Source organism: Dendropsophus ebraccatus, chromosome 12, assembly GCF_027789765.1.
Source record: "Dendropsophus ebraccatus isolate aDenEbr1 chromosome 12, aDenEbr1.pat, whole genome shotgun sequence".
Classification (NCBI taxonomy): Eukaryota; Metazoa; Chordata; class Amphibia; order Anura; family Hylidae; genus Dendropsophus; species Dendropsophus ebraccatus.
The window spans coordinates 12,384,320-12,396,043 of NC_091465.1; the positions used below are offsets into that span (position 1 = coordinate 12,384,320).

The 11,724-nt window shown below is 41.8% G+C and overlaps 1 protein-coding gene across 1 annotated transcript; it reads right to left on the minus strand.

The window, feature by feature from the left end:
* Window positions 1-787: 787 nt before the first annotated feature.
* Window positions 788-10,261, minus strand: LOC138769619 (nicotinamide N-methyltransferase-like). Its single transcript, XM_069948211.1, has 3 exons — window positions 10,080-10,261; window positions 4,938-5,145; window positions 788-1,577 (listed from the first exon to the last, which is right to left on the minus strand). The coding sequence occupies exons 1-3, from the start codon at window positions 10,228-10,230 to the stop codon at window positions 1,154-1,156; spliced, it is 783 nt and encodes a 260-aa protein (XP_069804312.1). The 5' UTR covers window positions 10,231-10,261; the 3' UTR covers window positions 788-1,153.
* Window positions 10,262-11,724: the final 1,463 nt, after the last annotated feature.

An 11,724-nucleotide genomic window follows, 5' to 3' on the forward strand; every position in this document is an offset into this window, starting at 1 on the left:
TGGTACATCCTCTTTAAAGCTTAATACATGAATAGTCATAAGCGATTACTGTTTGATCGAATAGATATTCGATCGAATAGTAAAGTATTCAATAGTATCGAATATTATCGAATAGTAAGCTGAATATTCAATAAATATTCCATAAGCGTTTAAATCTCCCTTCCCTCTCCCTGAGGTGTCATTGTGGACTTGGTGACTTCCAAGTGGTTGAAAAGATGTTTTTCAACAATCGAATACTTGTTCCCATAGACTTTAATGGGATTGAATATTCGATCGAATAGTCGAATATCAGGGAGATATTCGTACGAATATCGAATATTTCACTATTCGCTTATCACTATACATGAACTATTGACATGTAGACAATACTTAAAAGGGTACTCCAGAAAAAAAATATTTCAAATTAACTGTTGTCAGAAAGTTCTATAGATTTGTAATTACTTCTTTTTAAAAATCTCATGTTTTTCGGTACTTATCAGCTGCTGTATGTCCTGCAGGAAATGAAGTTTTCTTTCCAGTTTGACATAGTGCTCTTTGCTGCCACATCTGTCCATGACATGAGCTGTGCTGTGCAGTAGACGTTTTCTGTGGGGATTTCCTGACATGGACAGAGGTGGCAATAGAGAGCACTGTGTCAGACTGGAAAGAATACATCACTTCCCACAGGATATACAGCAGTTGATAAGTACTGGAAGAGAGGATATTTTTAAATAGAAGCAAGCTACAAATTTAATAAACTTTAAATGGGTTTTCCAGTGAAAATCTTTTTCTTTCAAATCAACTGGTTTCAGAAGGTTATACAGATTTGTAAATTACTTCTATTAAAAAATATCATGTTTTCCCATACTCATCAGCTGTTGTATATCCTGCAGGTAGTGGTGTTTTATTTTCAGTCCCTGCTGCCACCTCTGTCTATGTCAGGAACTATTCAGAGCAACAGCAAATTCCCATAGAAAACCTCTCCTGCTCAGGACAGTTCCTGAAATGGACAGAGGGGGCAGCAGAGAGCACTGTATCAGACTGAAGTATGGGAAAACGTTAGATTTTTAAATAGAAGTAATTTACATATCTATATTACTTTCTGAAACCAGTTTACTTGAAAGAAAAAAATATATATTTTCGCTGGATAACCCCTTTAAGGTTCTACTAAGACCTACTTCTCCTTGTGAGCTGCAATGAATATCAGGGCCTTATAGTCAAGTAGGTCACTCACAGCCGTTCTCTTCTTAACCTTACACTCATCAATAACAAATCCTTCTCCAACTACAGCTTTCCTGGCAAAATCCTCATTGTATGTGAAACCATGGTACTTGTCTTTCCCTACTGTGTAATATGTCATATTTAAAGCCCCAATCAATATCAGGTGTCCTCTAGGTTTCAGCAACCTTGAGATCTTCCTTAGATATCTGATGTAATCATCTTGGTCTTTGCTGATAACATCTAGAAGCCCATAACTGATGATACAGTCGGCTGGTGGTAAGACTATGGGATCCGTCATATTCTCTTTCGCAAGGTCACATTTCATAACATTTGGAATTGCTGATCTCACTTTTCCTTCTTTATCCTGTAACTGATCACTGAAAGAAACGGGAAAAATAAAAAGTTATATACAACAGCAAGTAAGCTCAGTAGATCGCTTTGGATTATTGGTATCCAGTATTGGTGGACCTCAGCTAAAACAGTTAGATTTGTGAAACTAGTAAAGTTAAATGTTTTGGCAAATAAATTTACAACTTCATATTCAGGCAATCAGTCAGACCACTGCTCATAATGCAGAGTGGTGGTCGGTAACCTTGATAACCAGCAGTCAACAGGGGAAAAGAGAACCATATCAGGAGAGGGAGATACGTTTGTAAATTAAAGGACAACTCGGGCCAAAAACAACATTGGCAGTGTTACACAGACTTCAGTAAAGAAAAGGGTGGCTCCCAGCTTCATAAAAAATGTGTATAACTTTATTGAACGTGCATCTTAAAATAACAAACAAGCTAAGAACATCACCCTTTTCTTTACTGAAGTCTATATACGGGAGACGGCCCGCAATAATGCTCCACGCGCTCCAGACCTGGGGAATTACAGCGGCACACATATACTGCACTTTGGTGAGCTGACTTTCCTTTTGCTCAAGTGTTACACAGAGCCTGGTTATATACAACATTGGCAGTGTTATAAAGAGCCTGGTTATATACAACATTGGCAGTGTTATAAAGAGCCAGGTTATATACAACATTGGCAGTGTAATATAAAGCCTGGTTATATACAACATTGGCAGTGTAATGTACAGCCTGGTTATATACAACATTGGCAGTGCTATTGTCAGGTGCATAAACCTAAAGATTTTTACCAGATTCAACTCTGGATCAGCAACCTACAATTGTTCACACGGAAAACATGTAGGATCCAGATTTATACCGCCACCTGCAGTAATCGGCCTTGAGGCTAGTTTACGGTCATTGCAAATGATGCTTAATAGGAAACTGTCTGCAGTGAATCTTTGGGGGGTGGTATACCTGTAGTGTATAGTTCAGGGAGTCCTGTACACCTGTTCTGTATAGTTGGGGGGTCCTTTATACCTGTAATATATAGTTGGTGGATGTCTTCTATACCTGAAATATATAGTTGGTGGATGTCCTGTATACCTGTAGTGTATAGTTCAGGGAGTCCTGTATACCTGTGCTGTATAGTTGGGGGGTCCTGTATACCTGTAGTATACTGTTGATGGAGGTCCTGTATACCTGTAGTATATAGTTGGTGGAGGTCTTGTATACCTATAGTGTAGAGTTTGGGGGGTCCTGTATACCTTTACTGTATAGCTTGGGGGTCCTGCATACCTGTAGTGTATAGTTTGGGGGTCCTGTATATCTTTACTGTACAGTTGGGGGGCTGGTCCTGTATACCTGTAGTATATAGTTGGGGGGGTCCTGTATACCTGTGCTGTATATTTGAGGCCCTGTATATTTGTACTGTATAGCTTGGGGGGTCCTGTATACCTGTACTGTGTGTGATTGGGAGGTCCTATATACCAGTAGTGTAGAGTTGGTGGGTCCTGTATACCTGTACTGTATAGTGGGGGGTTCTGTATACCTGTACTGCATAGTTGGGGGGGGGTCCTGTATAACTGTAGTGTATAGTTCGGGGCATCCTGTATTTCTGTACTGTATAGTTTGGGGGTCCTGTATATGTGTACTATATAGTGGAGGAGGGGGGTCCTGTATACCTGTAGTGTATAGGTTGAGGGTCCTGTATACCTGTACTGTATGTGTTGTCCCACTACAGGTGTTGCTACTATTCACACCCTTCATAAAAGTCTGTACGTTTTGTGGTCTCATTGTAGCTACAGTGTTATTGGAGATTAGATATCGCTGTATTGTTTAACTGAAGTATGGAAGCTGCACGGCTGAAGTGTCTTAAAGGGTTATTGTTTGTGTGTATACCAGATTCTGTTAACCAGTAGGATCTCTCCTTTCTTCTGTCCTATCATCTCCTTATTTTTCCCTCTTTTTTTGCACTCTTTCCACCCAAATACAGCGCACCTTACACACTGGTTAGGAAGTTAGTCCCTTGGGTGAAGGAGTCTTAGCTAAGCTTTGGTGGAGAAAGGACGCAGCTTAGATAGCTCTCCACCGTGGTTCTACCTGGGCCCTGGTCCTCTGCCAGCTCCCCTCTACAAGTGAAGTTTTTATCCGGTACCCCGCATGGGTAGGACGGAGAACAGTCAGCTCTAGCAAATCTCTTTCTTGAAGCATCAAACACGCTGTGTGATGCACTGCTAAGCCCTTCTAGAGAGAACTAGCAAACAGATCATCTCAACCCACACCGTGGACGAGTTCTACAGTGCAGGAAAGTGTCCATAAAATAGCCACAGAGCTAGGAACTGATGCGGGTGGAGAAAAGTTACGTAAAGTCTATGAACTCCATCTCTAACAAGGTCTGGGGCCTGTGTCACCCATTGGTACGGTTCCGCCAAAGCTAGTGGGCACAAGGTGGTGTGAAGACTATAGGAAAGGTCAAAACACAGGCACAGGTTGCTTCTTTTTCATCTACAAGTATTCTTCTATGCACTCCAACATCCTAGCAGAGCACATTACTAATTGGGTTGAGACTCTCACGACACTCTCCTTTTTACCACGCTACCTCAGTACAACCTTATCAACTCTATTGCATCTTACTCAGCACTTATCCCACAGATCTGGTGGTTCTATGTTCGTGTATTTATTGGAACTGTATAAAGTGTATGTCAAGATCCGTTGTATTTCCTGCTGCACATTTACAAGTAGTAAACCCAATCAACGTTATCAACTGAGTCTGTGATTATTCACTACCACCTGCACAGTACCTACACCGCAACCATTGGACATTTCCCCTTTCTGTGGGTGGCGGGTCCTACCACTATTTGTGAGGGTTATTACACAGCTCTGGCCTCCTGTGATTACATCATCCGTGACTACACTATCCAAATTCGCGAAATCCACTGCGGATACGCCCAGTGTGTTTGTACCCTTAAAGGACACCTGTCACCCCCCGTGCCGGGGTGACAGGCTCCTGACCCCCTGTTAGATTCCCCTATACTTACATGATCCTGCCGGGTCCCGCTTCCTGAGCCGGCCGGGTCCCGGAGATATCAGCTCCCGAAGCCCGGCGCGCGGGCTGACAGCAGAGTCAGACGCCCATAGAGAATGAATGGGGAGTCTGATGCTCTGTCATTCTCTTTGGGCATCGGACTCATCTCTCAGCGCGCGCACCGGGCTTCGGGCGCTGAAATCTCAGTGTGCTGAAATCATGAAGCGGGACCCGGCAGGATCACGTAAGTATAGGGGGATCTAACAGGGGTCGGGAGCCTGTCACCCCGGCACGAGGGGTGACAGGTCCTCTTTAAGCTTATGCTGCGCCTTTCCAACAGTACGTAAATATTCCTAAAATATGGAGATATACCTCACCTGTTTCCTTCTATCTCTGCATGAAGTTTTGTGACATGTTCCCAGTTAAACGCTCCTGTCCGTGAGTCCAGCCATCTCTTCATCTCCATGATGCATTGGTCACTGACCTTCAGTACTATGATGTGTTTGAAGAACTCACAGGCCGCATAGAGATGATGGACAGAGGAACCAAGACTGATGTCAACCAGGATGTCTCCTATAATGTGACCTGCAAATAAATGTTCTGAATAATGAAATGTCTAACGCATGAAACCTTAATAGATGTTGATAACCAGGGGTCTTAAACATTTCCCCTGTAGGTTCCATGTGGCACCTGAGGCTATCATCTGTGGTCCATGGGGCACGAGAGCTTCACACAGGGGGGGCATTGCAAGCATTGGACCTCTGAGGAACAAGCTCCAGATTTTAAGCATGGTACCTCAGATCTCCAGGATACCGCTTGCCTTCATTGCATCTGTATCCGGCCACTAGCTCAAATGCTTTTTATGATCTACCCTTTTTTTTTATTTACACAAATTTTTCTTGTTATTTCCTTTTTATGTAGATTGTTATTTATGACCCTGTCTATTACAGAGAGTGATCCCCATGTAACTCAATATAATACAGAATGTGTCCCATGGCCCCTACTTTCATTTGACTTAACCCCTTCCCCCAGTTTGATGTGCGGGGAAATTCCTGCATTATGACCTCCCTGGACACAATGCTTGTCCTGCCCCCCCTCCGCTGTCCCTTACGGTGATCAGACAATGGGAGGCAGCTGCCGCACATTGCCTCCTCCCGCCACAACTGCCTGGAGAAATGCCGCATTCCTCTTCGGGCAGTTAACCCCATAGACGCCATGGTCTGTGCGACCGCACATGCTTATAGGAAGTAAAGAGGGAGATCGGCTCCCTCCTTCAGTCCTCAAAGCTTTGCAAGCAATTGCATGTCTCCAAGGTCGCCATGGCAACCCAGAAGCCAATCCGTGCTCCTGGGTTGCTGGCCTGATCTGAGTATATGACCTGTCAGACACTGGCAGCTTATATACTCAGATCAGGTTAGTAACTAATACATTACAGCACAGATCATGTGATGTAATGTGTTTTATGTATAGGGACAAAAAATAAAAGTAAAACCACACACAATACACAAATAAATAAATAAATAAATAAATAAATATACACATTCCCTATTCCCCATTATAATTAATTCCTTATAATTAATTCCTTAAAATACACCCCATCTATTAACCCATTACAATAATTATCCCGCCCGATTAACACCATAGCAAATAATTAATAAAAAACGAACCAAAATTACAATTCTTTGCTAATCCCGTCCCCTAAAAAATATAAGAAAAAGAATAATGAAAAAAGCTGCTATACTGTGTTTTTTAATTTTACCAGTTCATAAAAAAATAAATGTAATAAAAAGTATAAAAAGAAATGTAAATTTTTCTTTTTGTTCAAATATTGAGGGTTTTTTTCTTATTTTTTTTTTTACAAAAGAACTTTTGCTGAGTGTATCAACAAAAGTATACCACAAACATAAAGAAGAATATGTCACGAAAAATCAATCTCAGAATAACTGCGATAGTTAAAAGCATCGCAGAGTTATTACTATTGTACATAAAGTGAGACTTTCAAGGGTTAAAAATTCGGCCTTGGGTATTTAGGCCAAAACAGGCTGCGGAGGCAAGGGGTTAATGCTTTAAAACTTCTGCTAGAGAGATTAGAGAGTGCCTTCCTCTCCATACAGACTGCTTCGGCATGCTCCTCTCTTTCTTACAGAGACTGCCTCCATGCTCCTTCCTTTCTCACACTGCTCTTTCTTTCACATTTATTACTCACTATGCTACTTCTTTTATTCTTCCATGCAGACAGCTCCCCATGCCCCTCTCTTTTGGATAAATACCACTTTCTCTATCAACATAGGCTGTACCCTATACCCCTATTTCAATCACTGACTACTTAATATGGTCCCTTCTTTCACAGAAAGTGCTCCCCATGGTGCCCCATTTTTTTCTCTATCTATAAAGAAATCTATAAAGAACTGCTCTCCTCCTCTCTCACAGACTTCTTCCCATCACCCTTCCCACAGACTGCTCTTATTTCCTCCCTATACAGTCTGCTTCCATTGCCCTCCTCTGCACAGACTGCTCCACAAACCCTTCTAGAACTAAATGCTCCCTCTCCCACTGATTTTGATCTCCTCTCCTCACACATTGTTTACTTTTTGTACACAAGATGCTCCCCTCTCCATACAGACTGCTTTCTATGTACTCCTATGTTCTATAACAGGAAGCTCAATGTTAAAATAGAACTATCAGCAGGTTAGATTTGTCTCCCTATTGTGCACAGGGTGCTGAGGATGAAGGTCAGGGCTAGTTACAGATTTTTGTGGGCCCTTGAGCGACAGAGCCTCAGCAGGCCCCTCATCTAGCACCCATCATCCACACACTATGCACAATCACTTGAGATACCCCTAACATATACAAACACACATTATTGACACAGATACTGACTGACTGACTGATTGCCACTGACTGACACTGACACACACTGACTGACTGGCACTGTCTGAAACAAACACTGACAGACAGACACTGATACACTCTGACACTGACACACAGCACATACAGCTCAGTCTTCTCCCTGTTCCTCTCTGTCCGTTTGCTTTTTACACAGTGAGGTTGAGGACTTCCGGTCATGTGATCAGGTCCTTCACCTTTTTTTTCTCTCAGTGCAGGTCCTGCCCCTGTGTCTTCTGATGTTAAGCACTCACCCTGCACTATAGTGAGCCGACTGAACATTAGAACACCAGGCCCCTCTCCCTCTCTGGGCCGCTAGAGGCACTGTGGGCCCCGAAACTTGCCCAGATAAGCCCTGTGCTCAAACCGGCCCTGATGAAGGTATGTCATTCTCGTGCAGTTTTAATGTAGTCCTGTGTCTGGGAAGGCCGTTTGGATCACAGCCCCGCCCCCAGAGCGCTGATCTGCTCTGTGCAATTATACGAGTTATGATTTTTTTTATGTGAGGCGTTAAAGCATTTGCGTGGAAGGGGGAAGTCTTTTTAAGATAAGAACAGTGTCTGAGTTTTATCCTGTTTATTGGCTTTACTACATACATGCACCCCCTGTACAATATTTTCTGCAATTGTTTATTATGTTTACTTTTTATCCCTCATTATTAAGTATTATAGTTCTTGTGCTATAACTGCACTCTGTTCTGTAGTATCTCCAACACAGCAATATGATGTAATTCTCTAGTTATGGACAAAGAAGGGTGAACCCCTAGCACACTTGGGTTAATCTGAGCACGAACATTTGGCATTTGACCCCAAGTGAGATAGACGGCACCCAAGTTTTCCTGTCAGCTCTAGGGCTGCATCCAACTTCTGTGGTGTGAAATTCGTAATTATGGACCTGCAATTAAAGGCTACACTATGGACGTGAGAATGAAGCCTTACATCCATACTTTTAACATACACACACTAATATGTAGTACATGGGCGTGTTAGGTGGGGATCTTGCTTCTGTGTGTCCCTCCCTGCCTGTCACCTATGATCCCTATCTCTGTATAGTAGGCTGGTGCTTACCCAGCTTACTGTATAGATGTAGAGACCAGGCTGGCAGGCAGGTGAGCTTTGATACTGTCAGAAATGTTTATGACGGGTCGGGAAGGCCTCCCTGATTCTAGTTCGGGGCTGGGTCTCTGGCAGCTGTACTGCCAGTACTGCCTTGATGGTGGAGTCCTGGAAATGTGTGGAGCCTCAGATGTGTGTCCATGTTCTGCAGAGATAAGTTGTGGAAGTAATAACATGAAAAAGGCAAAGCAGCCATCTACAAGTCACTATAATGTCATGTTAAGGCATTGTAGTCAATATGATATTCAGCATAACTAGGACACCATTAAGACCTGAGTTTGCTGCCAGGACATCTTTGTCTCCCCATTTTAAAGCACCGTCCTGACCATTTAATAACATAACCAAACTCCTTGCACTTATGATCCACAATGCTGAGCCTGTTGCTGCCAACCTTACCCATATTATTGTACCTGCTATGTTACACAGTGCCCCCAAATACTTTACATCATAAAAAAAAAAATTGTTGTCATAGCTATAGTCATCCATCCCCCCTTCCCCAAAACAGTGCAACAGAGGCTGAACTCCTAAAGACAATAGCACTAGATAAATAGTGCCGCTTATGGTGCCCCAAGCATTTTTTTCCCCCATTATGCAGTAATACACCTTCTTGAGACAAAGTAAGTAATAGTGGCAACTTTGCAGGTATGATAGCCAATATTTAAAAAATTACATTTCTGCTATTAGTGGTGAAATGATTGATTGTTAAGGAATAGCTTTCGCTGAACAACAGATTTACATTCTAGATTAAAAAACAAAAACAAAAAACAAAACATAAACAGGTCCCCCCTCTGGTCTCTACCACACAAAGAAACAAGTTTATCATTTTCAGTTATTTATCTAGGATTTACAATCCAGTCATTTAAAGTGTATGTTAAAATGTCGATAGAAATTTCAAAATCTAATTCAAGAGTAGATGTGATATAAGACAAGTTTGCAATATACATTCATTAATTTTATTTCTATTTTTGGTTATCGTGCTGTAAAACAAAGTTATACTTACCAGAAATCCAGGTCCAGTCTCATGAACCTTTTTAGTCTTGAGCTGGTTAAAAAAAAACAACAAAAACTACTAAACACATGAAGTCCGGCCAGTGCAGAGAGTCACAGCTCAATGTGTCCGTCAATCATGTGACTGCCTTCTCTTTGTGACACTAAGATGACCTGGGAAACACTGGATTTCTTGTGTTTTAGACTCTTTGGGAAAAAAAAAACAGAGAGTGCCGTATTTTCCATGATAACAAAAAATAAAATAATGACTGTAAATTGCCAACTTGCTTTATATTACATCTACTGTTGATATAGGTTTTTAAAGTTATAACAACAGTCACACTTTTAGTGCCCAAAAGAAAGAACTTTCTCTCATCTACTCATGGGCAGTAGGTGGTGGGTGAGTATTGGTCTATGTAAGATGAATATACGCTAATAAGATACTTTTGGTGTAAGGAAAGAAATTGGTCCATAATACAAAGCATCAAAGACTATAAAACCAATTAAACATTGAAAGATTATGCTACATACCTTTAGCAAAAGTTTTAGCAAAATTTTCTATTGGAAATTTTAAGACATCCTCCTCAAAGACCCTATCAGGTTTATCTGACGCATAATGCTCCAGATGTTGTCTAGAATCCATGCCGTGTACATGATAGCGCTTATAGCTGCTGGAATCCATTGTGTAATAATCTTCTATCCCAGACAGGGTGACTGCCTCTACACCGGTGCTCAGTGTCTTATATAATCACTAAGATTTAATTTACTAAGTTTCAATAAACATATCATACATTATACATTATATTGTCATGAGTTCTGTTCTTCATGCATCGGTCATGGGAATGGGTGATATTCACATCAAACAACTACTGTCTTCAAATAAACAGCTCAGGTTTATGGTTAGATAGTAAGGAAAGAATCCCAGAGGTTTAAATGGTGTCTCCATAATAGTACAATACTGATTAAAAGATTGGACTCCAAAGGGATTCATGGAATAAACAGCCACTCTACTGCTTTGGGTCCCATGTTCTTTACGAGGAATCAGTGGTCTCTGTGTGTATGGCGCATGGTCCACATGATTACCAATACGCGGATCAGTAAGTCCGGGAAGGGACATTACATCTCCCTAATTGTCCACTGGGTTAATTTACTGGCGGCTGGGCCTCAGGTGGGAAGCATTTTGCGCATGTCCTACCACCACCCTGGATTGCTAGATGTCTGTCCTTGCCTCCATTTGCCTCCTCCTCCTCCTACCAATCTTCCTCCTCTGCCACCTCCTCATACTCTCCCCATAGCTGCTGCAACCTCAACTTCAGCTTAGCCGGGGATAAGTGACAGCAGGCTTTCCTGAAACTTATGTGTCTGGGGGACAAACCACTCAACCTCCATCCAGGCAAGGTAGGGTGCAATAAAGGGCTACATTTCAAATAGAGAACCTGGTAGGGCAAAGCTGACAAGGCAGAACTGCTGCATTAAAAGCTGTTGTGTGTGCACATTTTAATTCTTTTCCCCCTGCTGTTCCTCACCTGTATGTGCTGAAGCCTAACTTGGAGCTTCCTACTCACCACTCATATGTGACTTATGGTGGTTTTACACGGAATGATTTATCGTTCGAATTTGTACGATAACGATCGAATTCGAACGATAATCGTACATGTGAACACAGCGAACGATCAAGCGACGAGCGAGAAATCGTTCATTTTGATCTTTCAACATGTTCTCAAATCATTGTTGATCGTTCGCAAAAACTTCACAGATCGTTCAGTGTAAACAGTCTTTCAACGATTTCACCTATGTGTGAGATAGGCTAAAACGATCGCATAATGATTTTTTTTTATTGTGATCAGTTCGTCTTCACCGAACATTCACAAACAAATAACGAATGTACAGTAGAAGTATACGTTTCGGTCATGGACATGCATACAGATGATCAGGTGCAAAGCGTTAAGTACGTCAATTACGAGGTGGGTAGCATTTGCGTATCTTTTATTTGCCTGTGCATATATATTGGCAATCACTGGCACACAGCAGAGCCAGACAGAAAGATTAATGAGAAAAAAATATATAGAAATTGGCCCTTAAAAGGACTGTTAGGTTCTTAAGTTTTTTTCACAGAGGACGCCTGGTCACTACAAGGTTTAGCAATGAACCCTTATAGTGCTAAAACTCAGGATTC

What these genes read in the sequence shown, in the direction of transcription:
- LOC138769619 (XM_069948211.1), bottom strand. Translation starts at nt 10,230, where the DNA reads ATGGATTCCAGCAGCTATAAGCGCTATCATGTACACGGCATGGATTCT. An exon ending in TGCTAAAACTTTTGCTAAAG is followed by an intron (nt 5,146 to 10,079) that starts GTATGTAGCATA and finishes ATTTATTTGCAG; the next exon opens with GTCACATTATAGGAGACATC. An exon ending in GCAGAGATAGAAGGAAACAG is followed by an intron (nt 1,578 to 4,937) that starts GTGAGGTATATC and finishes CGTTTCTTTCAG; the next exon opens with TGATCAGTTACAGGATAAAG.